Consider the following 27,229-nt stretch of genomic DNA (forward strand, 5'->3'; position numbering starts at 1 on the left):
ACTAGTTACCTGATTTACAGTGAGTATAGTGTGGTCCCATTTACGTGAAATCACACACAACACTGCTCAATTTCTAAATAGAGGGAATTCAGTTGACTGCTACTTTCTTCTCTATATTATTTTTACAAAAACAATAAACCTATTTTCAGAAAAGAAAATCTCTGGTTCAATCCTGATACAATTATCTTTCCTTTTACCAATATGATTTCTGATCCTGATCCAGGTTTAATTCTCCTGTGTACATTTATATTTGTATTTTAATTTGAGTCACTGTAAACCCTTTTTGGAAATAAAAGGAGAGAATAAATTATAAATTAAGTTCCCATACATACTTTTAAAATTTTGTTCTACAGTACTGTATTTTTTATTAAAAATTAAACAAAATAGTACTGTCTTTACTATTCAAAATTAAGTTAAAAAATACATATATAAATAACAATTCACAAGATGTTAGTCTCCTTAAGGATAGAGATCATTGTGCTATATCCCTAAGGACACAGGCATGAAGCAGGCACTCACTAAAGGCCGCTGAAGGTGAAATGACTGCATCCTCTCAGGACCTCTCCCTTAAGCTTATGGGCTGACAACATCTAACAGAGGTGAAGGTTCTCCGCTTTCAGCCTTGAAGCAAGGGGTGCTACCCCTCTATCCTCCCTTCATCCAAGTCCAATTGAAATGGTGGCATTTCAGGCCTGGCCAATATGACTCCGGAAGGGCTTGGTGGCTGATGAAATGAGGATCAGTACGCTTCTAATAAGGAGAAACTTATTGGCAGACTGTGCTGGTATGGACGTGATCATTTTTAGACCGCTTTCCTGCACCTTACCAATGAGGCCTGGCATTCTTGGTACTCCTGGCATTCCTTTTTATCAGGTTCTATTTTTCCTTCTTCTATAGCACTTCTTACCTTCTAATATGGTATGTATTTTATTTATGTATTATATTTATCATTTACTGCCTGTCCCTGCCTCTCTCTACCCAGGGACCACCACTAATATAGAAATAAGCTCTATGATGGTAGGGATCTTTGTCTGTCAAGAACAGTGCCTGGCAAACAGTAGGTGCCAAAAAAAAAATTATGATATGAATAAATTAACCTGAAAGGTACACTACTTTCAATAAAAATCTGTCCCTAGCCACTGGAAGGAAGAGGACACAAAATGGATGTTTAAAACACCATAATTAGGGGCGCCTGGGTGGCGCAGTCGTTAAGCGTCTGCCTTCGGCTCAGGGAGTGATCCCGGCGTTCTGGGATCGAGCCCCACATCAGGCTTCTCTGCTGGGAGCCTGTTTCTTCCTCTCCCACTCCCCCTGCTTGTGTTCCCTCTCTCGCTGGCTGTCTCTCTCTCTGTCGAATAAATAAATAAAATCTTTTTTTTTAAATGGTTTATATATATATATAAATCTTAAAATATATATATATAAATCTTAAAATATATATATTTTAATATATATATTATATATATAAATATATATAATATATATAAATCTTAAAATATATATATATAAATCTTAAAATATATATTTTTAATATATATATTAATATATAAATATATGTATAAATATATATATAAATAATATATATATTTATATATATCTTAAAATATATATATAAATCTTAAAATATATATATTTTTAATATATATTATATATATAAATATATATAATATATATAAATAATATATATATTTATATATATAAATCTTAAATAAATAAATATATATATATATATAAAAACCATTTAAAAAAAAAGATTTTATTTATTTATTCGACAGAGAGAGAGACAGCCAGCGAGAGAGGGAACACAAGCAGGGGGAGTGGGAGGGGAAGAAGCAGGCTCCCAGCAGAGAAGCCTGATGTGAGGCTCGATCCCAGAACGCCGGGATCACTCCCTGAGCCGAAGGCAGACGCTTAACGACTGCGCCACCCAGGCGCCCCTAAATAAATAAAATCTTTAAAAAATAAAAAAATAAAAAATAAAACACCATAATTAGTCCTAAGAACCAAAACAAGTAAATACAAGCCAACACTCTCACTTTGCTCAACAAGCATCACTGATGTGCTAATGGCGCTGGACAAAGACAGAGCAATCAGTTAAAGCAACAAGTCATTAGAATTAGAGGAAAGTGTCCTCAAAGCACATCTACCAGCTATCTGCACACTGCTTGACAGCACTCTTAAGTATAATGTTATTTCCTTGTCTGTCTCAATGCTGGAAATACTACATATAGAAAGAAGGGCCACATACCCCCTTCCCTTTTCTCTACCACCCACTTGCTATCTCTTGTGGATGGAGATACCGGCAATCCGGGAAAGAAAACTGGTGGGTGGGGTAAACACACGTTTGTGTGTAGACACGGCTAATATGGGCAATAAAGAATAACAACTCGTCATTTTAACAGGTAGCACATACGCAATATCTCACCGGGCTCTCACAAAAATATAGCGGCAATCTACTCTGCTGCCAGATTCAGTCCCCTCATACCCTCTGCTTTGATAACATTCTGTCCACATGGCTCTGACATCGACTAGACTCTCTCTACCTGCCTTTCTTTTCCACATTGGACCTTGAGCTCCCAAGGTCTTTGATTCTCCGATGATTAGCAGAGTCTAGCTCAGAGTATATATTTACCAAATGCTTGTGAAAATAACTGATTTCAGGTGAAGAAACAGGGTGCCCACAGAATTCTGAAATTCAACTAAGGGTCAGAACCAGGACTGGATTTCAGGCCTCTCAACTGCAAAGCCCACTTACACCAAGTTTTCTTTTGCTTGGAGCTTAAGAGGCACATACGGAAATGGAGTGTTGAGAACAGATTCAGGACAGAGGAACAGAGAAGAGAGTCCTATCTCAAGTACAGCTAAGTCTCTCAGCCTGTCTGAGGCACTGCCACCTCTATATTAAAAATCCCTGTTTTGTCGGTTTCCACATTTATGATTCTTCCAAAGGAGGCCAGTAGTGGCAGACAAAAGCCTTAATGATCAGCTTGAAGGAAAAATTAAAACTGGTACTTCAAACTATCAATTTCCATGGTTGCTACTAACATGCCCAGTCTGCCTTCTTTTTTTTTTTTTTAAAGATTTTATTTATTTATTCGACAGAGATAGAGACAGCCAGCGAGAGAGGGAACACAAGCAGGGGGAGTGGGAGAGGAAGAAGCAGGCTCATAGCGGAGGAGCCTGATGTGGGGCTCGATCCCATAACACTGGGATCACGCCCTGAGCCGAAGGCAGACGCTTAACCGCTGTGCCACCCAGGCGTCCCCAGTCTGCCTTTTTTGAAAGCATTTCTTTTTGCTCTTAATCAATTCTTTTGTATAATTACAGCATAACTACAGCTAGAGACTGGGATGGAGAAGTAGCATCCAGGATCTGGCAGAGGGAGGCAGCAGTGAGGTAAAGTAAAACACAAATTTTGCAGGCAGCCAGACCAAATTCTAACTCCTGTCTGTGTGACCTCACACAAATCATCTTACCTCACTGGGCTTCAGCTTTCTCAGCTGCAAAATGAGAATTCTGGCAAACTGTGCCAGTTGTGAGAACTGGAGATAACTCTACACAGAGGGGACTATTTCAACCTTTACAAAATAGCTTCCCCCTGAGGAAATGGGCAAGTGGGCAGGAAAAGAACAGGGCCTCCAATGGGAGGGAGGGAGTACTCCCCCTCCCTAGTTTCCATCAGAATCTCCAAAGAAAGAGCCCAGGGGAGCCCTCGCTGGGGAACGGTGACTAGATTCCCCCACATGGACAGATGGTGGATAACAAAAACATGAAGGGAACTCACATGTGTACCTTCAACCACTTAACACAGGCTTGCAAACACTTCATGGCTTCAATATGCAAATGACTCGCCTACGGTCACAAAGCAAATGGAAGATGGAGCCAGGATCCAAGGCTATCTCCTCCCTTTCCCCATGCTCTATACTTTTATTACACCAGGTATAGACCTGACCTTTAGCTCAGTCCATCACCCTGCCTCTGGGGAAGACAGCAAGGAGACAAGCAAGGGTGGGAGAGGGTTCTAGAATGTGGTCTGCAAGGGTCAAGCTAAGGGACCCCTGTGTGGAATATCTCTCACCTGTCGTTTCGGCTTATGGCTGCCACCATGAGTGCTGTCCAGCCAAGTCTGTGCCTTGCATTAACATCTGCACCTTCCGACAAGAGCCTAGAAAGAGACAGAGGAATATTTTCAGCATATGGCTTATCACGGAAGTAGGAGTGGAAGAAATGAGACAGTCAACAAACAGGGAGGCTGGGTGAATCTAGAAACAGTCACAGGCCTTTGAGAATGAAGTACCCACCCCAGCTCCTCTGGCCACTCTCCCCCCACCCCAGGCCTCTCCTCTCTGTCATTTTTCGCTTGAATGAGTCTGACTCCTGCTGTTACCTTCTCAGATTTCTGAGGAAAGAATGTGCCTTCCCTACTTTAATACCCTGACACTCCCACTCCCTTGGTCCAGAATGCTCTTTCCCTGTTCTAATCCTACTAGCATGCTACGGCGTACAATCCTGGCTTGAGAATTCCCTCCTGAGAAGGCTTGCTTTTAGCTCGTCCGGTCCACAGATCTCTTTTCTGTCCTTAGAATCTCCCTATGTCTAGCACTGAACGCCCAATGAGACTGCTTATCTAGGTAGTTCCCAGTTTACAAAAGGATCACATCCTCAAGTTTCTCTGTATGGTGGCTGTTTGGAAACTGAAAATCTTGAACCCAAGGAAAGATTGGAAGAATGTTAGAAATGCTAGATTAGGTTTCTAGGAAAGTCCACATGAGCCTATTTGACTCTCTATGCCAGTGCCTAGCACATAGTAGGAGTTCACTAGTTGCTGGATAAACTAACAAACACAGAGCTTTAAATGTATCTCTAAAATCCTAAATTTTGGGTCCTGGGAACAGAGGGACCTACAATGTGGGGGTGGACAGAGAGAAGGGGAGTAAACAGAACCAACTCTTACTGAGTACCTACTGTAAGCGGGAACTGCCTTCAGAACTTGACACACATGCTCTCATTTACTCTTCACACAAGCTTAAGAACTGATGTTAACCTCTTTTCATGGATGAGACAGATGACAGGCTCAGTGAGATGCAATGACTCACTGAAGGTCACAAAGCTAGCTAAGGGGCGATTAGTGACTGAAGTTCACATTGATAATGGCTCTATAGCCAGAATCCCTCTCACCTCATCTGCCTTTGTCCAGACTGAACCTGGCTCGATGGCGTATGGAAGACAAGAGACTCAACTGACTTTAGCAAATCACTGTATGTGCTTGGTCCTCTGCCAGATTCAGGGGTGGGGGGGAAGAAGACACTGGGTCTGCTCTAGGGAGCAAATGATTTAGAGGGGGGGGTGTAACTAAGGATAGTAGGAAACCAAAGCCTGGAGTGTGTGTTTCCCACCAGAAGTGCTGTAGGAGGCCAGGAGAGGGCGAGACCGAAAGTCAAGAGCGATTCACCACAAGGCAGGATCTGCTTATGAGGAACGGGCGGAGGGTGTTTGGGGGAACAGGGAGGCTGCTGACTCTTAAGTGGGTTCCAAATGAAAGGCACCAGCAGAGAGTCTGGAGGCGGGGTTGAGTCCTAGCACCATTCTTGTGCCACAACGTGCAGTAACTGGTCGTCTGGACCAAGCCAAATAAAAGCTCTGCGCTGGTGAAGTAAGCAGGTGATGAAGGCTCGGGAGGAGGAGCCACAGCATGTATGCATTCATCTGGCCTGTGCTGACGCACGGGAGGAGACAGGCACTGGCAGAGCCCAGGGAGAGACGGGCCGGCAAGCACATAAGCATGCATCGGAGGAGCTCTGTGAATGCGGGAGCACAGGCTGCAGGTGCACACCCAGGGAACCTAACCCAGGCTCAGCGACCGGGAAGGCCTCCCTGAGGAGGTGATGCCAGAGAGTTAGCCAGACAAATGGGGTCGAGGGCGGGAAGGAGTACATCTGGCAGAGGTAAAGCCTCTCACCCAGAGGAGAAGGCAGCATGACTGGGCCCAAAATGTGAGGGAAGACTGTCAAGACAGGAGGCTGGGAAACCCTCATCTCTCACCACTAATTTGGAGGATTTCTTCTGGTGAAATTCCTGGGCCTCTTTACCACACACAGTTAAGCTTCTTTTTGCAGAAACAATTTTCCATGGCCAAGAATATTAAAAAGACTAAGAGCCCTATGAGACAAAAATCTCTTTTTGCACAAAACCTCCTTCCTAATTTACAAAACCTTCCCTGGTTTAGCAGGTGCTGTGCAAAGTGCATAGGTCTGAAAGTTTAGAGCCTGGAGTTCTGATCCTGTGATTCTGATCAGATGGTCTCATTTCTCTGGTCCTCAGTCCAGAAGGTTAGAAAATCAGGACCAGCTGAAGCAAACCAAAGAGGCTTCTAAAGGAAAAGACAGGAAGTGTGCCCTGAAGAACAGGAACAATTTAGAGGCAAGGGAGGAAGTGTATGCCAGTGAAGACGAAAGGAACAAGACAGAAGTAGGGAAGCAATGGGAAAGCAGATTCAGAGACAAATGGATTCAGCTAGATCCATCCAGGTGACAGTTCACAGCAGAGAAAAAGGCAACTGCCAAGGTATACAGGGCCTACAACAGGACCTCTACAGCCAAGCTGCGCAGGGAGTGGGCATAAACCTTTTTTGAGCCATAGGCTTCAAGCTGATGACTCTCTCCTCTGCACAGAAAAGTGCAGAGGAACACACGTACTCAAAAAAGAATTTTTTCTTTCTTTCTTTCTTTTTCTTTTTCTTTTTTTAAACATACAATGTCTAGGAGTTCACAGCTCTTCATGAAATCAATAACAGATTTTAGGTAAAAACAAAACAAAACAAAAAACACCCCAATCTAAAGGGTTGACAAATGCCTGGCATGCATGCTACTGTCCTGCACTCCTACATCTAAGTCAGAAATCGTGACTCTCTCCTGGCAGCTCTGTCCTGTGGAGCCTTTGCAAAAGCCTCAGAATCCTCCTCAACACTCGTTCCAATCAGCCATCATTAATCAACGAAAGCTGGGAACAGAGAAGAAGCTTGGCTGGCATTCCTTAGACTCTCACCATAGGCAGAGGGTTTGTCACTGAAGGTTTCTGGGCAAAAGAAGTGATAAAATTAACCTGAGAGCTTAAGCAAGCTGAGTCTGAAAGGGAAGAGAGTAGAAAGTAGGGACAAGAAGACAGTTTGGGGGCTACATTTGTAATATTAGACCAAAGGAGATGAGCCAGGGCAGGAAAAATGAGAAAGCAGAACACAACCCGGAGAAACTCGGTGCAGTCAGAATCCCTCCTGTCTCCAGTGGGTCAGTGACCCATGTTCTCCTGCTTGGGCCCGAGAATTCTGGAAGCAGCTCTGCTCTGGAGGCAGGGCCGAAGAAAGAGGATGGCGATGCCTCCTCCTCATGTCCTTCGAGGGCCGAGTATAATGTAATGAAAAGGAAGAATAAAGGACTTTGGAATAAATGAGACCTGGATTCAAATTCTAGTCCAGCTAGATAATACTGGGCAAATCAATTCTCTGAGTCTCAGTTTTTCTCACCTATCAAATAGGGACACTAACCTCTAATTCCCAGCCCAGTACCTGGCATACAGCAGATGTTTAATACAGGGTGACTTCTGCCTGCCACCTTATCCTACTTCCACCCCTTTGATAGAACAAGTGTTCTGGTCTGAAGCTGGCAGTGGCAGGTTGGCCAATACCCAGGGATTCTAAGACAGGGTCACACCGGATGACCTGGATAATTCATCCAGCCTGGCTCCAGGCACTCCTCTATTCATCTCTTCAACAAACATGTGTACACACCTACTTTGTGCCCAGCTGCATGCTGGCTCCTGATGAGGATACAAGACAGAGGTTCTTGCTTTCCAGAACCTGAGCCAAGCAGGGTTTTCTCTTTTCTCTTTATACACATACACACATATGTATTTCTGTTTATTACTTCTTTTCACAAATAATTGCATTTTAAGATAAACTCACACTGCTAAGTATACAATAATTCCATTTTTAGGAATTGCTATATAATTCTACATGGCACATCCACCAGATTTTTCCCTCTCTGCTGATACCCACTCAGGCAGCCTCCAGGTCCCAGCCACCAAAAGCGATGCTCAAAGAACACCGTCTTACATGTGCCCTTTTGGACGGGTGTATTTCTCTGGGGCATGTACTTGCAGTGGGATCCCTGGGTTTTAGGGTTTATGTTACTTGGTTTGATGCCACTGTGCCAGGGTCCTCTCCAGGACAGCTGCTCCATCTACTCTCCTGCCAGCAGGACAGGGTTGTTCCTGCGTACTGCTCTCCCAGCCAACAATCTTGCCAGCTTCCTACTGACTGCAAGCCCAATAGGTCTAAAGGGATCTCATATTATTGTCTTGGCTTGCATCTCTGATTAGCAACGATTTTGAGCTACCTGTTACATGCCTGTTACATTTTGGGGTTTTCCTTTTCTGTACAATGCAGGACTTTCTTTTAAGAGGAGGACTGCTGGGAAAAAGGGCTTTTCCAAACTTGCTATTCTGTCAATGACCAGAGCCGAAAGAGCACATGGCAGTCAGGCAGCCTGGGCTCTGGTCAGGGCTGCCACCTCCTACTCTAACACACTACGGAAGGTACCTCATCCTGAGCTTCAGCCTCCTCATGAGTCCCCGCGGGTTTCAGGAGGGGCCCGGAAACCTGAAGGAAAGGATGCCACCAACCTGAAGGATCACTTCTAGGAGGCAAATCTCTTTTGAGCCCTGCCCAGCATCCCCACTGAGCACCATTCTTTGCAGCCTCCTGGGGCTCAGGTGTAACAGAAAAAGCAATGACCCTGCAGTCCAAGGGCTGGAGTTCAGATTCGTGCTCTGTCACTTACTAGCTGTGACACGGGGGATATTAATCTCTATTGTGCGAGGTGGTTGTAAGGATTAAAAGCGATACTACAGGGTAGCACTCCATAAGGAGTGATGGCACTTGTTAAATCAAGGACGGACCAGAACCAACATTAAAAAGCACAAGAGAACCCAACTACAAACAACTTTTCCTCCTTCAGAGCTGGGTGGGGCCCCTCCCCCACCTCCCTTCGGTGCAGAGCAGCCCTCAAAGTTAGCATTTCACACACACAGGTCTCCTCCATTTCATTTTGTTGCTTTGCAAGTGAATGCCCAGTGGGCAGTCATTTCAAAGTCGCGGGCCAGCTGGGCGTGCGGGTGGCTGCCTGCTGAGAGTGGCTGAAAGGGCCTCTGAGGCCTGAGAAAGCCACCCCTGCTCTCCCCTGTGATTTTCACCGATGGACAAAATGCGGCAAGTGAATTAATCTCTTTTAAAAAGAGCAATGCTTGTGACAGAGCATGGTGTCTCCGAAAAGGTTAGGATTCCATCATCCCTGAGATGATGAGTGGAGTGCTTAATGTGGGTTGCCACTCAGGGCAGAGCAGCCTGTGTCTGGGGGCTGGGCACCACAGGCCTTTCTGGGCTCCCTCCAGACTTGTGGAAGGCCCTTCCCTAATGAACTAGGTCTCCTGCTTGGCAGGGCAGTAGTGGGTGACACTAATTGGGGGTGGTCCAGGGCAGCGGACAGGGAGGAGGCCACACCAGCAGTCAGGAGTTGAACCCTAGACCTTGCACAGATCTCAGGCAGTAGTGGGGGGCAGGGGAAGAAGCACGATGGATTTGGTCCACATGCAGGCTCCAGCACTAACTGGGTGGGTAGGAATGGATCAATGAATGACCTAGCCTCTCTGAACTTCACTTGGTCCCCTCATCTGAATGACAACTCCTGCTCTCTGAGCCTGTTTCCACACCTGTTAAAAAATGGAGAGGATCCCAGCAGCCCTTCTCTATAGGTCACAGGGGGGTACCATGAACAAACAATGAGACAAAATATGTAAAAATACTCGACGCGCAATAAAGCACTGGTCAAACGGAAGAGCCTGTGCTGTTACCATTTTTCAATTAGTACCTACCCCATTTTAAGGAAGTAACAGAGTAAACTAGGATATGTGAAAGGTGTACACAGAACTTGGACCACAAGTGCTCAAAATCTTCTGTGGATTGATAAATAAACAGTCTCAAATCCCCAGGCAAGGGCAGTGGTAGAATAAGGGTACCGTAGACCAAGACCTGAAGATTTCTATAGGAGACTACCAAATCAAGGGGAAGAACAAAGCTGCTCTGATCAGGGATCCAGGAGAGTTCTGAAGGCTGGGGACCAAACACAAAACAGTTAATGGAAAAGACGATGAGTGTCAAACTTCCCCTTCCTGCTGTGAGTGCTTCTGTACTCTTCTAAATTTTATTGTTGTTCTTTGTAACAATGCACATACTATTGCTCTTTTTTTTAAGCAAAACTTTCTTAGGGGGGAAAAAAAACCCTTACCCTTTCTTTCTCCAAGAAGCCTGTGCTAATCTATATCAACACTTACCAGTGTCCTCGTGTCCCGCCCCACCCCAGTTAGCGTGTGCTGGCACCATGGCCACACACCGGCTGAATGAGCATGTCCACAGCACTTCCCTACACGCTCTCACCAATACCTCTGTCTTGTGTTGAAAGTTACCTGTTTTATACTGGTGGGCCTGTCTTTTTCAAGGAACTTAAGGTCCTGTGTATATGTTAGACTGTGGGTGTAGCTTCTCAGGCTCAGGGCTGGGGACACTTAAGATGTAGGCCTGGGGCTGGAGGCCATGGATTCTAGTCACGGCTCTCTCAGTAACTAGTTGTGTGTTCCTGATCTGCCTGTCTGGGCCTCACTTTTCTCTGTGGTAAAATAACAGAACTGATTTAATGATTTCTCAAGTCCCTGCCAGTCCTAAAATCTTTGGATTCTAAATATGTATAACGTCAAAATTTGAGATGTGGATTTCTAACAGGCACAGGCATTAGCAAAACTTCCAAGAGAAAGGACAACTCCTTGGGCTGCTGTCTGTAGGAGGGAGAGAATCCCAGACAGGGATATGGGGCTGTTTTGAGTTATTCTGGCTAACCAGCTCTTCCACTCAGGGGAGGGAGGTACCACTTGATTTTTCTTCCTCTTTCTTTATGACCAATCAATACAAAGCGGCCACTGAACTTCAGTCGTGCATTGTTCCAACTGATTTCCGGATCCTTCGCATTAACCGGCTCTCAGCTGCAGCTGGGGAGGGGGCTGAAGGGTGGGGAGCCCAGGCCCACCTGCATGAGAGGCCTGGAAGCAGTGAGCCATGCAGACTCAATCATGATCACTATCTGGGCAACAGGGCTCTGGCTGGAGCCTCGCAGAAGGTCCTGTTTACAGTAATAACAGCACCAGGCCAGGCTGGCTGAGCAGAAGCAAGGCGCCTCGGGCTAGAATCCACACACAGCCTCCATCTGCGCCTTATCTACCCACTCAGCCTGGGCTGAGAGGGGCAGGGCAAGGAAGGAAGAAGGCTGCTGTCAGAACCCAGCTTGGGCCCGCGGACTTCAGGCAGGCTCCTGGTGCTCTAACGCCACAAACACAAGGCCTCTCCGGCATCTTCTGCATTTGCTACTTGAACTAAGCCTTCTCCTTCAAGGCCCCTCTTGGGACTCTTCCTCTAGGAAGCTCTCCAGATGCTCTCCCTACCAGGAAGATGGCCCACTCTAACACTGCAAATACCCAAACTACTCCAAAGGGAAGAAGGCGAGCAGTGAGGGAGGAGAGAGGCATTTATGCAGCCTGCAAGCTTCATAACTAGTTATTTCCTACCATATAAGGTTTTAGATTTCTAGATGTAAAGAACGATCTGCAGAGATCTATCAGTCCAATACTTCCTTTTATACATGCAAACATGGAGGTTCACAAAGCATCAGCTTTTGACTAGACTAATTTGGATATGAGCTTATATCTGTCCCTTCCAGGCTGTGTGACTGTGGCAGGTTATGTTAACCTCTCTGAACTTCAGTCACCTTACCTTATCAGCCTGCCAGACCTATCTAACAAGGGTGCTGAGCTTGACCAAAAGAAATAACCTATGCAAAGCACTTACGTTTTGCAAATGTCAGTTGTCATTACCGCAAATGTTCTATTTGTTCAAACGCATACAGAGGAGGAGCGATATCAGGCCCTCACTGAACAGTGCTGGATTAAACAGAATGAAGTCCAGTGCCGGGTGACCATTCTTTGTCCCATTTCTCACAGTTTCTAGCAGGAACTTGACACACATTAAAGTGCAGAGATTATTTTTTTAAACTTCATTTTGAAATGATTTCAAGCTTACAGAGCAGTTACAAAAATAGCACAAAAAACCTCAGATCTGTCCTTCGCTCAGATTCTCATTACATTTTGCCTCTTGTATTTAACCACTCCTTTTCTCTATTTTTTCTGGACCATGTGAGAGTTAGTTTCAGACATTATGCCCTTTTACTCCCAAATACTTCAGCACATATTTCCTAGTATGAGGCTATTCTCTTACATAACCACTAACCAACAATGATCAAATTTGGGACACTTAACATTGATAAAATATTTTTATCTAATAATCAAATTTTGTCAACTACCCCAATATTATCCTTTATAGCAATTTCCCCCGTAAACCAGATATAAGCCAGGATCGATATTAGAATCAGGCATTGCATATGTCTTCAGTTTCCTTTCACCTAGAATGAAATAGTTGCTCAGCCTTTCCTTGATTTTCATAATTCTAACACTTTTGCAGAGTAAGGCTAGTTTGTTTGTAGAATGTCCTTCAGTTTGGATAACGATTTTTTGAGGAACCCATTTTCTATTATTCACCCACTCATTCCACAAACTTTTCATGACACCATGGTTATTACAGGACTCTGAGCAGGATGAGTTTCAGTGTCCCTGCCTTCAAGGCACTTACTGTTCAGCTCCATACCTGGCAAACAGCTAAAATATAAGCGAGGACCCTGGAGAATGTACCATTTGAGTGCAGGTCAGAGCAACAAAACCAAAGGAACAACTCCCTGGAGGCAGAGGCATGAGCTGTGCCAGAAAGGACAGGCAGAAACACTGATTCCCCTAATGACCTCCCAGGATCCTCCTGAGGAAACACCTCTCTTTCCCCAAGCAGTGTGTGCGATAAAACATGAAAAGCAACAATACAAGGCTAGAAAGGGGAGGGGGTGGCCCAGGGCACCCTCATCTGGGTACCACTGCCCAGGGCTATATGCTATGTCCCAGTCAGCAGCTGCCCTGGTAACTTGGTGACAAGGAAAGCCCTGTCTAGGCAGCTTAAGTGCGGGGAAGGGCCATGGGCGCCACCTACTGGCACCACAGCAGGACTCTAGGCTGCTAGGGAGGGCAGCTGGGCAGCTGGCTGGGTTGCCAGAAAGCTTGTCACATGTGGTACGGCAGAGAGACACAGAAATGGCTCAAACTTCTCAAATAGGGTTGGCACTTGAGCCACCACTGCCAAGGTCCAGAACCCCATGAGCTTTGCGGTAAAGACTGGACTGTGCAAAGCCGTTCAAAATACCTGGCCCCCAGATAGCTGGGGACAAACATCGGGTTCATTCCAGCAACAAAACTTAAGTAGCATCTTCAAGCTGGGCTTGTGCTGGGCACTAAGGGTACAGAGATGAAACAGACATGGACCTTGCCCACAAGGAGCTCCCAGTCTGAACTGGGGTTGGGGAAATCGGACAAGCGCACTAATAAGCGCTTTAAGTATCACGGTGCTCTGAGAGCTCTTTGTACGGAGTCAGCGAGCACATGGCATACTTGGCTCTTTGTGTGGTGGAGAGCTCTTGAATGGTGGAGTCAAAAGGACTCACACTTCTTGAGCAGCCTACTACCTATCGGCACCTGCCATTTATGATCCCATCTGATCCTGTGACTAGTTAAGGATTTGCCTAAGACGACTGGCCAGTAAGTGGCAGCTTGGGACTGGGACCCATGCTCTCCCTGCTGAATCACACACACTGCCTTCCAGGGCACACATCCCGTTTTTTCCCTTCTTTCCCACATTTAGCCTGGGGCCAGCACACTACAGGAATCCGATGGAACTAATCAACTGACAAAAAATGAAGGAAAAGCCTTAAGTGGAAGGGAAGGATCTGAGGGATGGAGATACTCTTTGATTAGTTCTGTTTTCTAGAACCTTCTCCCCGGAAGAGACCCTCTTCTCCTAGACTCAAAATGAGATAGGCCCAATCCATCCCTTCTTCTTCACAGTAGTCTCCACACTAGCTCCACAACTTTCATACTTACATGGCAGTATGATGCTTTAAAGTGGTCTTGCCTTCAGGTTAAAACAAACTTGGCAAACAAATCCAATCAAAAGGTTAAAGAAGTACAGGAAGTCCTGGTTCTCAGCAGGCTGGGCTGACTGCAAACTTAACAGAATCTAGGAGTATCATGCAGCTGCCAAAACAGCTAGGTGCAAATTCAAGCCATATTAATAGAAGCATAAAATCTGTAACAAAGGGGACGACTGTCCTGCTCCTCACAATTGTGGTCATGACTAGAATGGGGAGAAGACCTGAAAGCACAGTTTAGGGAACCGAGGCTTATTTAGCTTGGAGTTCCATCTCCTAATATTTAAAGGTCTGGAACAGGAAAAGGAAGCTGTGTAGTCCTAGAGGACAGAACAGGGGCTAAAAGGGGCAGCTGCAGAGGAAGCTAGCGCATAATGACAGCCCACCACGTGTCAAGTGCTGGGCCAGTGCTTTTACACATACCGCTTCAGAATTCATCACAAGATAAAATGTTTTTCTAATTACAAAGTGCCTTTGCTTACATTACTCCAAATGTCCAGAAAGTCTTTGTACTAAGCTCCCTGTATCCAACTACTACCCAACTCCAGGCCCAGATTAAACACCACCTTGTCTAGGAAGCCTTAACTTTTCTTATATACTAATTACAATTCTCTTACCTGACTGCAAGTTATTGAAAGGCAAAGGTCATCATGATACATGTTTATACTCCTCCTCAATGCCAAATGGGGCATAATGCTTATAATAATGGACCTTAAGAATAAATGCCAAAAAAAAAAAAAAAACAATAAATAAACGCCAAAGAAGATACACAAATGGCAAGTACATGAAAAGATGCTCAATGGATGGACCATTAGCCATCAGGGAAATGCAAATCAAAACTACAATGAGATATCACTTCACACATACTAGGATGGCTGTAATAAAAAAGACAGGTAACAAGAGGTATTGGCAAAGACTAGAGAAATCAGAACCCTTATTCATTGCTGGTAAGAATGTAAAATGGTGCAGCCACTTTGGAAAACAGTCTGGCAGCTCCTCAAAATGTTAAACATAGAGTTACCATATGATCCAGCAGTTCCATTCCTACAAATCTACCCAATAGACATGAAAACATACATTCACATAAAAACTTGTTCATGAATGTTCAGAGCAAAATTATTCACATTAGCCAAAAAGTAAAAATATAAACGCCCATCAACTGATGAAAGGATAAATAAAATGTGATATATCTATACATGGAATATTATTCAGCCATAAAAAGGAACGAAGTACTAATACATGCTACCACATGGATGAATCAAGAACACATAATGCTAAGTGAAAGAAGCCAGCCACAAAAGACCACACCATCTGATTCCATTTATATGAAATGTCCAGATAGGCAAATCCATAGAGACAGAAAGTAGATTAGTAGTTTCCAGGGTCTGGGGGGGAAGGGAGAACAGGGAGTGACTGCTAATGGGACTAGGGTCTTTCTCGGGGTGAGAGACTGATGAAAATGTTCTAGAATGAGATAATGGTGATCATCACACAATTTTATAAATACACCAAAAACCACTGTACTCTTTAAAAGGGTGAATTTTGTGGTATGTGAATTATATCTCAGAAAAATAAAAGAATAAAAGAATGAATGAATGCATGTTCAATCAGAGTCTGCTTATCCTTCAGGACGCAGAGAGGGCCTCAGACCTAGAGAAGCTCCACTGAGGGCTGGATGCTGCCCAGCAAAAACCTCTTTGAGGGGGAAAAAAAGAAAACCTGAATAGGGACTTGGCGACTGAAGAGGCAGTGAGTCCAGAGACCAAAGTGCCTTGGGTCCTGTCTACCGTGCAGGTGCCGTAACTAAGTGTCACCTGCCCTGGAAAGGATCCTGCCCTGCCTGCTGGACTCTGAACCCCGGGGAATTCAGAAGCCTCCCCCAATTGTTCGTGCTTTACATCCAGCCCCTGCTCACTATCCATCTGTAAAAGCTGGTCAAACACACAGACTTCATGGGAGGCCTGGGTGCTATCCCCCCCAAACAAAAGGGCATTGAGATGGAAGCCTCGGCTCAGCCTCAGAGAGGAGTCTTAGGCAGCCTTCCTGGGCCTCCCATCCACATGAATGGAGGGCCCCGAGCCCAGCCAGCCTGCCCAGCTTCTGTACCCTCCTGCTGGGCAGCCTCTGGAGAATAAACACGGTTTCATTCGACCCATCAATCAACCAGCTGGACTCTATCTGTACCGTGTGCCTTCTGAGTGCCCAGCCAGCCTTGTGTGACTAGGTAGGGTAGAGGCAGGAGGAAGTGCCATCCACCTTGCGGGGACAGCACAGCCTGGGTGAGGAGACACGGGCATGAGAGACACGGAGGCGAAAACCCAACGTGATACTGTACAGCAGAGACTTTAAGGCCGTGGGAATGTGATATGAAAGCTCACTGCGGGCTAGAACAAGTAGTGAACTGGAGTGAGAAAAGCATATACTTTGGGTCTCAGCTTAAATCATAGCTCCACTATTTACTAGCTGTGAGGTAATAAGCAGGAAATCTAAGCCTCAAGTTTTCTCATCTGGAAAATGGATATAACACAATCTGTTCCGCAATACTATAGCAAGAAAGGAAGACAATACACATACAGTATCTAGTACTCTGCTTCACGCAGAATGGATATTTAATAAATGACAGCTATTATTACCAGTGAGGGAGAGCCTTCTGGAAGAGGAAGAGCTTCAGGTGGGCAAACAACATCCACCTAGATAGAAGGATGGAGGTGGAACTGAAAGCACTGCAAATGCTTCCAGGTAGAAGGAGAAAGCTGCATGTTTGGGACAGTGAGAAGCCAAGTTTGACTAGAATGGGGTTCTTGGGATGGATGGGAAGGCCAGGCTTGACCGGTGGCTGTGCAGGGCAGGGGGAGGGGGGGTGCCAGTGAAGAGCAGAGGGAAGGACAGAAGGTTCTTCAGGAATCTTGTAGATTCCCAAAAAGGCAGACAGAAGTGGTTCTCCCTCTAGCTGGAAAACACTTCCTGAACAGGAAAAGGGAGCGTGGAAGAGTGCTGAGGAAACTGTGACCCCAGCAAGCCTCTCTCTGCCTCAGGCCTCTTCATCTGTAAAATGAAGTGGTATGCCACTTCCAAGTGGGCGACTTTGGGCAAATTACTCAAGTAATCTGCATTTCTGTTTCACCGTCTGTGAAATGGGGCTATTATTACTTGCACAGTTGTGAGAATTTAGTGATTAAAGCCTCACATAGGGGCGCCTGGGTGGCACAGCGGTTAACCGTCTGCCTTCGGCTCAGGGCGTGATCCCGGCGTTGTGGGATCGAGCCCCACATCAGGCTCCTCTGCTATGAGCCTGCTTCTTCCTCTCCCACTCCCCCTGCTTGTGTTCCCTCTCTTGCTGGCTGTCTCCATCTCTGTCAAATAAATAAATAAAATCTTTAAAAAAAAAAAAAAAAAGCCTCACATAATACCTACCTCAAAAAAGGTATTCAATAAACATCAGCCACTATCAGTAATATTTAACAATGTCATTAAGGTATTATTTTATAATATTTTATAGTACATGTACCAGTATATATAAAAATTATATGCATGAAAAATTATGCCATTAAAAAGTAGTATCCTATAAAAAGTAAATAAAATTCTGAATATATGTAAGCTCTAAAAAGAGGAGTAAAACTAAGCATGACAGCCTGTGTGTGTTTTTGCCCCACTTACTATTCATTTACCTTGGGTTCATCAGTCTCAGAGGTCTCTGAATGCTCACACTAAAAGCATAAGAAACATGTACGGGGTAACAACTGAATATTCAGAAAATTCCATCCATTACCTTAACTTATTTTTCTAGCGATAGGGCAGTGTAATTAACAACACGCAGTAACAAAACTTACTATATACAGAGCATTCAGTATGCGCTAAGCATATAGCACTGAGCAGTTTCACTCATTTAATTTTCTCATTTACAACTCACAGCAAAGGTGTGAGGTAGTCAATCATCATCTCACTTCGCAGAGGAAGAATCTAAGACTAGAAGAGGTCAGGCAAACTTTCCCAAGGTCACAGAGATGACAAATGGCACAGCTGGAATTCAACACTTGCTTTCTCAGACGCACAGCTGGGAATCAAACCTTGCTTTCTCAGACTCCAAAGTCCTTAACACGGGGATTCCTGCCAATGATATGAGAGCCTCTAACAGACCCACTGACTGAGTCAGAGGGAAGAACCACTTGTTGCTTCAGGAGGAGTCTGGACCTGGGACTCCCGCTCAGAAGGGAGGAGAGGGAAGAAACTAGGATGTAAAAAAACCTCAAAGTTCAAAAGTGAGATTCAAAAAAAAAGTGAGATTTTCTGAGAAAGCTTTCAAACAGCACAGGGACAGAGCAGGAACGGTGAGGCAAGAAGCTACAGTGAGTATCATAAGCCCAGTGACACATTTAGCTTGACTACTTTCAGTATTCTTGGATTTCTCTCCCTCAGTTTCCAGGAAAATTCCTTGGGAAAAAATCCAACTGGTTCTAGCCATGCTGATAGGATTTGTGTTATGGTCATGACTGAGCTGGGATTTTCAAGAAGCAGCACTTGGGCCACAGCAACAGCGCTGGGGAGACAGGGCCTGACAGCCGTCCCTGCTGTGGGACCCTGGGGGACTGCAGCTTTGTGACCTACCCTGCCTCAGTGGCTGGATCAGTGCCGCAGAAGATCCTGGCACACACAAACTGGTAACACTCAGCTGGTTCCTGATGTTTCTCAGCCATCAGAAAGGTTGTTGATCACATCAACCCAACAACCCCACCACCACCACCAAATCAGTTACCAATGCTGTTAGAATAAAGACAAAGCTCCTCACTATGGCTGCTAATGTTTATTCTAGCACGCGCGTGCGCGCACACACACACACACACACACACACACCCGTGTTGCAGGCCCCTACCCTTTTCAGTCCTTCACACACTTGTCATCATTCCTCCTTCCACTGGATCTTTGTAAATAAAACTTCCTTCTGCCAGGAAAGCTCTTCGGCCCTTCACTAGGTTAACTCCTCACCAGAGCCCAAGCTTCCTCTGGGAAGCTTTCCCTGACCAGAAGAAATCCACTAGAGGCTCTAGGATTCTCTGTACCCTCCCTTGCAGCATCTGTCACAGCTGTAATTTCTTTCTTTCTTTCTTTCTTTCTTTCTTTCTTTCTTTCTTTCTTTCTTTCTATAATTTTACATTTGCACAATCAACATCTGAGTAGGCCTTAAGCTCTGTGAGGTGATGCCTGTAAGTATTTTTGGCTTACCACCAATCCATCAGGGCCTAGCAAAGTGCCAGCACATAGTAGACACTATTCGTTGAATGAATAAAAGAGGTAATTCTCTATTTTTATATTATTTTTTTAAGAGAGGTCAGTTCTCTGTTTATAGGCTTATTAAAACTGTAAATAACTATTAATATTTGCCTAACTCTTTACCACTTACAAAACATTTACACAATATTCAGTAAGTACTTGTTAACTATCTACATGAACAATGACGAACAGCAGCAATGGTCGGCCATCTATAAAACTCACAGTTTCATAGGCCACACAGCCAAGAAGCAGTAGGGCCAACACTAGAGGCTCCATCCCAGGGCTGGGCTCCCTTTCAGGGACATCCTTCCTCCCTACAAGCCACCCCCATAGCCTCAGCTGTTCTCTGCTTCTGCACTTGGCCAACCACCTGACTCTGCTGGGCTTCTGTGCCGTTGACTGGCTGCTTCCACAACTCACCAACCTATGAAGTTCAGAAAAAGCTGCCAATCTAGTCTTCCCCAATTACCTTCCATCACCGGGGAGCAAGAAAGCAGAGACCCAATCACACACCTCTGCAGAACTGCTTGCCTGGTGTTTCAGCGTGTGATCTGGACCTTTCCAAAGGGACTAAACACTGGGAAGTGTTAGCAGAGCTAAACACTGGGAACTGTATCTCAAAGTTCTCAGGGGGACCACCATTAACATGATTTGGAAACTAAGACTCAAAGAGGGAAGTTCTATGACTTATTAAGGGTCCCAGAGCCAGTCCGAAGTGGAACCCAGATCTGCTCATTCTAAAAATCTTGCATTCTTTCTGTAACATTATACCGCCTTCCAACATCCCAGTATTCAAAAAGCCCGTGGGTGTTACGCCCTAGCATTCAAAATCCAGTGTGATGATCTTAAGGAACTCTCACAACAAGCATCAAATTAGAAGAGTGATGCCAGTTAGGCCTTGACCTTTGGTCTAGAATAAAACTTTTGTTTCAATCTACTGTAAACCACAAGGACATTTAAATATTTACTGGTTAAGAGAGCTGGATGTTTGGTTGCTCTAATGCCATCATTAATATCTTCCCATCCAGCCAAAATGATATAACAATCAATAAACAGACAGCCTCTCTGAGGACCTGAGACAGCCAAATGTATTTACCAGCCAGGGTTTTTGTTAATTAGATAAAATCCCTGGATCAATGTGCAGAACATTTACCTATGCTGTAGCTGAGCACATTCTGGACACCTTAGTTCTAGCATAGGGACAGCAAGTGCCTCAAGCCCCAAGCTGGGGCATCCAGGGACAAGAACCAAACCAAGCAATCAACGTAAAACCAGAACAAATGTGTTTAACTCTCAACAAAATCTAACGCTTTCTTCTTTCCTGAACTATAAACCGAATCAGACTTTTTTTCAAAGGCATCTAGTAAACAGATCTGAGATGGTATTAATTCCTTGATTTTGTAAAACCATGAAACCAGAAATCAAAACAAGATAACAAAACAATCTCTAGGGGAGCCGGGGTGGCTCAGTCAGTTAAGCATCTGCCTTCCGCTCAGGTCATGATCCCAGGGTCCTGGGATGGAGTCCTGCATCGGGTTCCCTGCTCCACAGGAAGCCTGTGTCTCCTGCCTGCTGCTCCCTCTGCCTGACCGTATCTGCTTCTGCATGCTCTCTCTCTGTGTCAAATCAATCAATCAATCAATCTTAAAAACAACCCAACAGGGGCGCCCGGGTGGCACAGCGGTTAAGCGTCTGCCTTCGGCTCAGGGCGTGATCCCAGCTTTATGGGATCGAGCCCCCACATCAGGCTCCTCCGCTATGAGCCTGCTTCTTCATCTCCCACTCTCCCTGCTGTGTTCCTTCTCTCGCTGGCTGTCTCTATCTCTGTTGAATAAATAAATAAAATCTTTAAAAAATAAAAAATAAAAAAATAAAAATAAAAACAACCCAACAATCTCTAGTGCTCATTGAGATTCTTTTTTGAGAGGCAACATGGTATATACAGCAGCAATAGTCAGAATGACGCATACATTCAACTGCCTAGTTGACATCTTCACTTGAGTATCTCACTAGCATGTTAAATTTAGCATGTTTAAAACTGAGTTCATAATCTTTTCCCCCAACCCAGTTCTCCTCTAGCACTTTCATCTCAGTGAATAGCATCTACACAGCTGAAATCCATTCTTAACACCTTCTTCTCCCTAATCAGTGATATCCAATTCTGTTCATTCATTCAACATTCATTTATTAGTATGTACAACGTATCAGGCACCCATACTGCTCTAACCACCACCAAGTCCTGTCTAGCTTACTTCCTCCATCTCTGCTGACATCTTAGTCCAAGACATCACCTGCCATCAACCTCTCTTCTAGACTATTCCAATCGCTTTCAAACAGTCTCCCTGCATCCACCATGGCTCTCTATCAATCTATTCTCCATGGAGAAACTAGACAGATTTTTCTACAATTACAGATCTAGATCATGTATGTCACCAGGTCTCTCTCTCTCTCTCTCTCTCACACACACACACACACACACACAAGCGTGTGCACGAGCACACAGGCTTAAAATTCTTCAGTGGTTGCTCAGCGATCTTAGGAAAAATAAAAATCACCACCATGGCCTACAGACCCAGTGCAGTCTGGTCCTTGCTTAACTCTCCAGCTTCAGCTCATGTCACTGTGCCCTTGCTCTCTAGAGTCTGGTCAGATTGACCTTCTCTCAGTTGCTTGATTTCTTCACATCTGTTCTTGACTTAGGGCCTTCCGCCTACTGTTCCCTCCAGCTGAATGTAATTTCACCTTTCTCTTCATCCTTCAGAGCTCACTTCACTCTTATGTACTCCAATGCTTTCCCCTACTGATACGTACCCTCTCCTCCACCCCTCCTAGATCCAAGGTTAGATTCCCAAGTGCCTTGTACTTCCCTTTTTAAACAAGTTTGAAGATATAATTAACATACCATATAATCCACCCATTAAAAGTGTACAACTCTCGTTTTTAGTATATTCAGAGTTGTACAATCTTGACTACTAACTCCAGAACAGTTTCATCATTCCCAAAAGAAACTCTGGGCCCATTAGCAGTCACGCCCTATTCCCTCCCAACACCAACCTCTCCAGTCCTTGGCAATAACTGACTAATCTATTTTCTGTCTCTATGGATTTGTCTATTCTGGATACTTTATATAAATTGAATCATATGATATGTGGTTTTTTGTCTGACTTCTTTCAGTATGCATAATGCTTTCAAGGTTCACCGATGTTGTAACAAATAGCAATACTTCATTCCTTTGTACTGATGAATAATCTTCTGTTCTGTAGCTGTATCATATTTTTATTTATCCATTCAACCACTTATGAACTTTGGGGTTGTCTTCCTCTTTGGGGTATTAAGAATAACAATGCTATGAACATTCATGTTCATGTCTTCTTTTCTCTGGGTTATGTACCTAGGAGTAGACGTGCTGGGTCATAGGTAACTCTATGTTTAACATACTGAGGAAATGCCAACCCTTTTCCAAAGTAGTTCCACCATTTCACATCCCCATCAGCAATATGTGAGGGTTCCAATTTCTCCACATCCGACAAACGCTTGCTATTATCTTTCTGCTTACAACCATCCTGATAGGTGTGAAGTGGTATCTCTCCGTGGTTTTAGCATTTCCCCACTGACTACTGATGTTAAGCATCTTTACGTGCATACTGAGTATCATGTATGCTTATTTGAATACCTTCCTTAGACAAGTATCTATTCAGATTCCTTGTCCATTTTTAAATTCAGTTATCTTTTTATTCATCAGTTGAAGAGTTCTTTATATATTATTCTGGGTACAAATCTCTCATCAGATATATGATTTGCAAATATGTTCTCCCACTCTGTGGGAGAGTCTTTTTCACTTTCTTGAAGGTGTCCTTTGAACATAAAGTTTTCAGTTTTGATGAAGTCCAATTTATCTTTTTCCCTGTTTTCTTGTGCTTCTGATGCTATATCTAAGATGGCTTTGCCTAACCCAAGATCACAAAGATTTACTCCTGTTTCAAGAGATTTATAATTTTAGCTCTTAATTTAGGTCTATATTGCATTTTGAGATAATTTTGGTGTATGAGTGAGGTAGGGCTCCAACGGCATTATTTACACGTGGATATCCAGTTGTCCCAGCACCATTTGTTGGAAAGACAAGCTACACTTCATTTTGAACTACAAAGTTTTGTCTGCATAATTAGTCACTGGCTCCCAATTAGACTGTAAGTACCAAGAGGGCAGGGACTGTGTCAATCTTGTTCACCACTGCATTTCCAGCATTCAGCCCAATGCCTAGCTCCTAATAAGCACTCACAGACCTTGGTCAAATGAAGTATTATTTCTGTCATTAATAAATACTCAACTTTATGGGTTATAGGTATTATCTCCATGATATCTAAGCTCATAGAAGTCAGGCAACATATAACATGTGCCTTAGTTTTGCTGGTTCTCAGTTTTGACTCACGTGCCCCATCCTCCCTTAGGAAGGGAGTTAGTGAGCAGCTCCAGGACAGGGATTGCTTCTCCTTCTTCATGGTGTTGCCACCAACACGAATTCAGCTCAGGGCTAGGCACAGAAGACAGGCTGGACAGATGAATGACTGAGGGACAAATGGACAAGGCCCTCCATGGCCAGGTCCCTCCCTCTCTCCAGTTCCTCCTGACCTCAAACTGTGATCAAGCAACACCAAACAATATATAATTCCCCCTCCATACCATACATACCCTAGGCTGTTTCTTGCCTCAGTGCTGCCACTCATGCGGCCCCCTTTGCCTGGAATGCCTTCTCCTTCTCCTGTTTCCTAAGCCCTACTAATATTTAAAGCCATTTCCTCTAGGATGCTTTCTCTGGTCCCACAGTCTTCCCCAGTCTCCTGCATTAAGGGCAGGAATCATGCCTGGTCAGATGTACCCTGTGCCAAGCACAGGATGCAGCATGACAGGTGCTCTGTAAATTTTGTCCAATGACCAAATAAATCTTGGAAAGGGCAGGCAATCTGAGGTTCAAGATTGATATCACCAGGGTTCCTCCATTACAGAACGTTTGGGCTGAAGAACGGAGTTATGCACTCAGCAGAGAGGCCCAACTCCCTGCTGGGAGAAGGGAAATGAGTAGGGGTGTTGTCTTTCACTCAAGTTTGCTCTGAAGGAAATGTGATCTCCATCAGGAGAATAGGCGGCCTCACTTCTCCCAGCCCTGACAGCTCCTCACATGGCTCAGCCCAAGCCTGGACAGATGTGCCTTCAGTCTGCCCTATGCCCTAGGTTTCGGGTGAGTGGTTCCTGCATCCAGGAGCCAGACTTGGGCATGGGCTGAGCCCTGGAGTAGGGCCAGATGCTCATGATGCTGACAGGTGGGACAGGGGCCCCAGGACAGGCCTTCCACTCCTGAGGAGTCAGACCTAAACACACTAACAAGGTTTAAGTGCCTTGGGGGAGGAGGAGGGAAATGGTTGCCACACAGGGAGAAAAGAGGAGAGAAGGAAGGGAAGAGGAAGGGACCCAGCCTTCCTCCAATACAGCCAATGGAAGTATGGAAATAAGACTCTGGACTGCCTGCTTCAAGTGTGCTGAAAAGTCAGTAAAAAGCAACTTTCCCCAAGTTCTGTTGTGCTGGGGAATAGAGTATGAGATGTGGGGAAACACACCTGTCCCTGCCTTGGGGAGGCACACAATCCAGTGGTTTAAGGTGAAGTCTAGCTCACAACCTTCTTAATATCAAGAACAGAATGTGGCGAGTGGCAGATCCTGCCCTGCCCCTCTAGCCAGGTGGGCTCACAACACACACAGTTAGCAAGCACCACATAAAGCAGGACAACAGTGCCCCCACATCAGAGTGACTGTCCAGAGCTGTTGGCTTGATCGTCTCATAAGGCTGTCTATAAGGATTCCTAATTTGGGCAGCAGTGAACCTTGCCTCTTTTCCTGTTCATGGACTGAGAGCCTCCCTAGTCCTGACAGCCCTAGTTCTCTCACCCAACCTCCAGCTTCTCTTCTAGAAAAGGATCATTCTCCTGCTGCAGGCCAGCATGGCCCTTTTCAGATGACTTTCAAACCCTCCTAGACCAGAAGGGAGATGCGGGGCAAAGGAAGGGGAGATCACAGCCAGGTGGAAGGAGTCAAGGAAGGCTTCATAAGGGCTGTAGCACTTGAGCTGAGTCTGGAAGAATTTAAGCAGAGGGTAATGAGCACTGAATATGGAGGGGTGGTCTGTGTAGAAGGCTCATACCCAGGACCTAGGAACTTCAGATTCCAGAGTGTCCTTAAAGAGGAGGACTTCCCCTCTGAGAAGAACCTCAGGCTGCTGCCCTTCACTATCCAGAGCTTTCCCAAGGCTCTAGGGCTAAGGAAGGTTGGGGGACATCAAGGCAGAGACACACGGAGCACACATCCTCAGAGACAGCAATGAGGAAAGAATGGTAAAGGACAGTATTATCCACCAGATGAGTTTTATTCCAAATACTGATATCGTAGACCATACTGATCATATACTTGGTGACCTAACCACGTATAAAATGTTTAAGTAGTTTTTAAAAATTGAGAATGGGACTCTATCCTGCTATAGGCAGGTCTGTTGGGTGGAGCTAAAAACAGAATACACCGAAGAACCTAAGAGCAGCATGAAGCATCTATGCAGAGTCTAGAGCACAGAAAAGCTGAATAAAGACCCACTGTAGGAATTCAAAAGAACTGTTCTTCTAGCACGAATGGTCAGGCTCTCCCCACTTCCACCTCTAGGCCTAGCTCTGTTAGCAGCAAAAACTGTAATTGATATGTTCCATGTCTGTTTCCTTGAGACCAGAGCCTGGGTCACCCTCCATCTCCAGTGCCCTCCAGCAGAGGCCTACCCACTCATTCACAAGCAGGAACTCTTTTGGGTGAGGAGGAGGGAAGGATGTCCTAATTCAGGCCTTTATCACCCCGAATTTGTCTTATTGAAACAGCCTCTCCCCACTTGTTTATTCTTCACTCTTCCGAATGATCCTAATTGGGTCATTCCCCGCTCAAAAACCTTCCACGTCTCCCCACTGCTTCTAGGATAAGAATTCAAGACTCCCTACCACGGGAATTCGAAGCCATGCACACTGGCTTCTCTCAAACCACCTGCCCTCTTTCCCCATAACTTGCAGCATGGCTCAAGCACCACCTCAGCAGCACCAACGTGACACTGGGCGCAGCAGCCAGCCAGCACCTCCTGTCACCTGCCTTTGCTCAGATTGTTCCCTACTCTCTGCTTCAGAGGCATAGGGGGACACAGGAGGTAAGAAGAGGAGGGGTAAGACTGCCGTGCTGAAAGTCAGGCTCTGTGCCTTGCTCATCTGACTCCCTTACAAGGGGTGAAAGGAGACTCTGAGTCATCATGACCAAAAGAGATGAGACAACTGGAGGCAGGAGAAAAGCAGCTAGAGACTGGAGACACACACGAAAGGCCCTTACAAATGCTACCCACACAGGCAAGAAGGGATGTTCTGCATCACACACACCAGAAATTCAATCACTTTCTGCATTCTTTTGACAAGAATTAATTGCTAGTAGAAAAACGTGTATTTGAAAGAGCTAAAATAATCAACACTCAGGGGCTTAATGGAATAGGGTAAACAGCCACCCCTGGGTGCTGGAAAAGTGGATTCACAGCATTGCTGCTTTGCAAATACACCACCTAAACTGGGCTGCCAGAGGAAAGCAGCAGCCTGGCGGTCCTCAGGAGGAGGGCTGACCAATCACTGACAGGCGATCTGAGGGTCAGCAAAGGCCTGAGAGGAGGGGGCACAGCCAGTTTTGCCCCCTCACTCCCTCCTACTGCAGCAGAAGGAAGGCAG

At 45.1% G+C, this 27,229-nt stretch overlaps 1 protein-coding gene across 4 annotated transcripts in view; it reads right to left on the reverse strand.

Annotated features, from left to right (window-relative positions):
* The window catches only part of CLPB (ClpB family mitochondrial disaggregase), a 140,510-nt gene that overhangs the window by 107,770 nt on the left and 5,511 nt on the right, over positions 1-27,229 (reverse strand). For 2 of the 4 annotated variants that reach the window (XM_045782715.2, XM_045782714.2), the window contains exon 3: positions 4,079-4,165. The exons of the other annotated variants lie outside the window; for them this stretch is intronic. In XM_045782715.2, coding sequence (XP_045638671.2) covers positions 4,079-4,165 — 87 coding nt within the window. The remainder of the gene's footprint in view (positions 1-4,078; positions 4,166-27,229) is intronic. 4 annotated transcript variants of the gene reach the window in all.

The sequence above is a fragment of the Ursus americanus genome, chromosome 16, assembly GCF_024610735.1.
Source record: "Ursus americanus isolate L20-20 chromosome 16, mUrsAme1.1.p, whole genome shotgun sequence".
NCBI lineage: Eukaryota > Metazoa > Chordata > Mammalia > Carnivora > Ursidae > Ursus > Ursus americanus.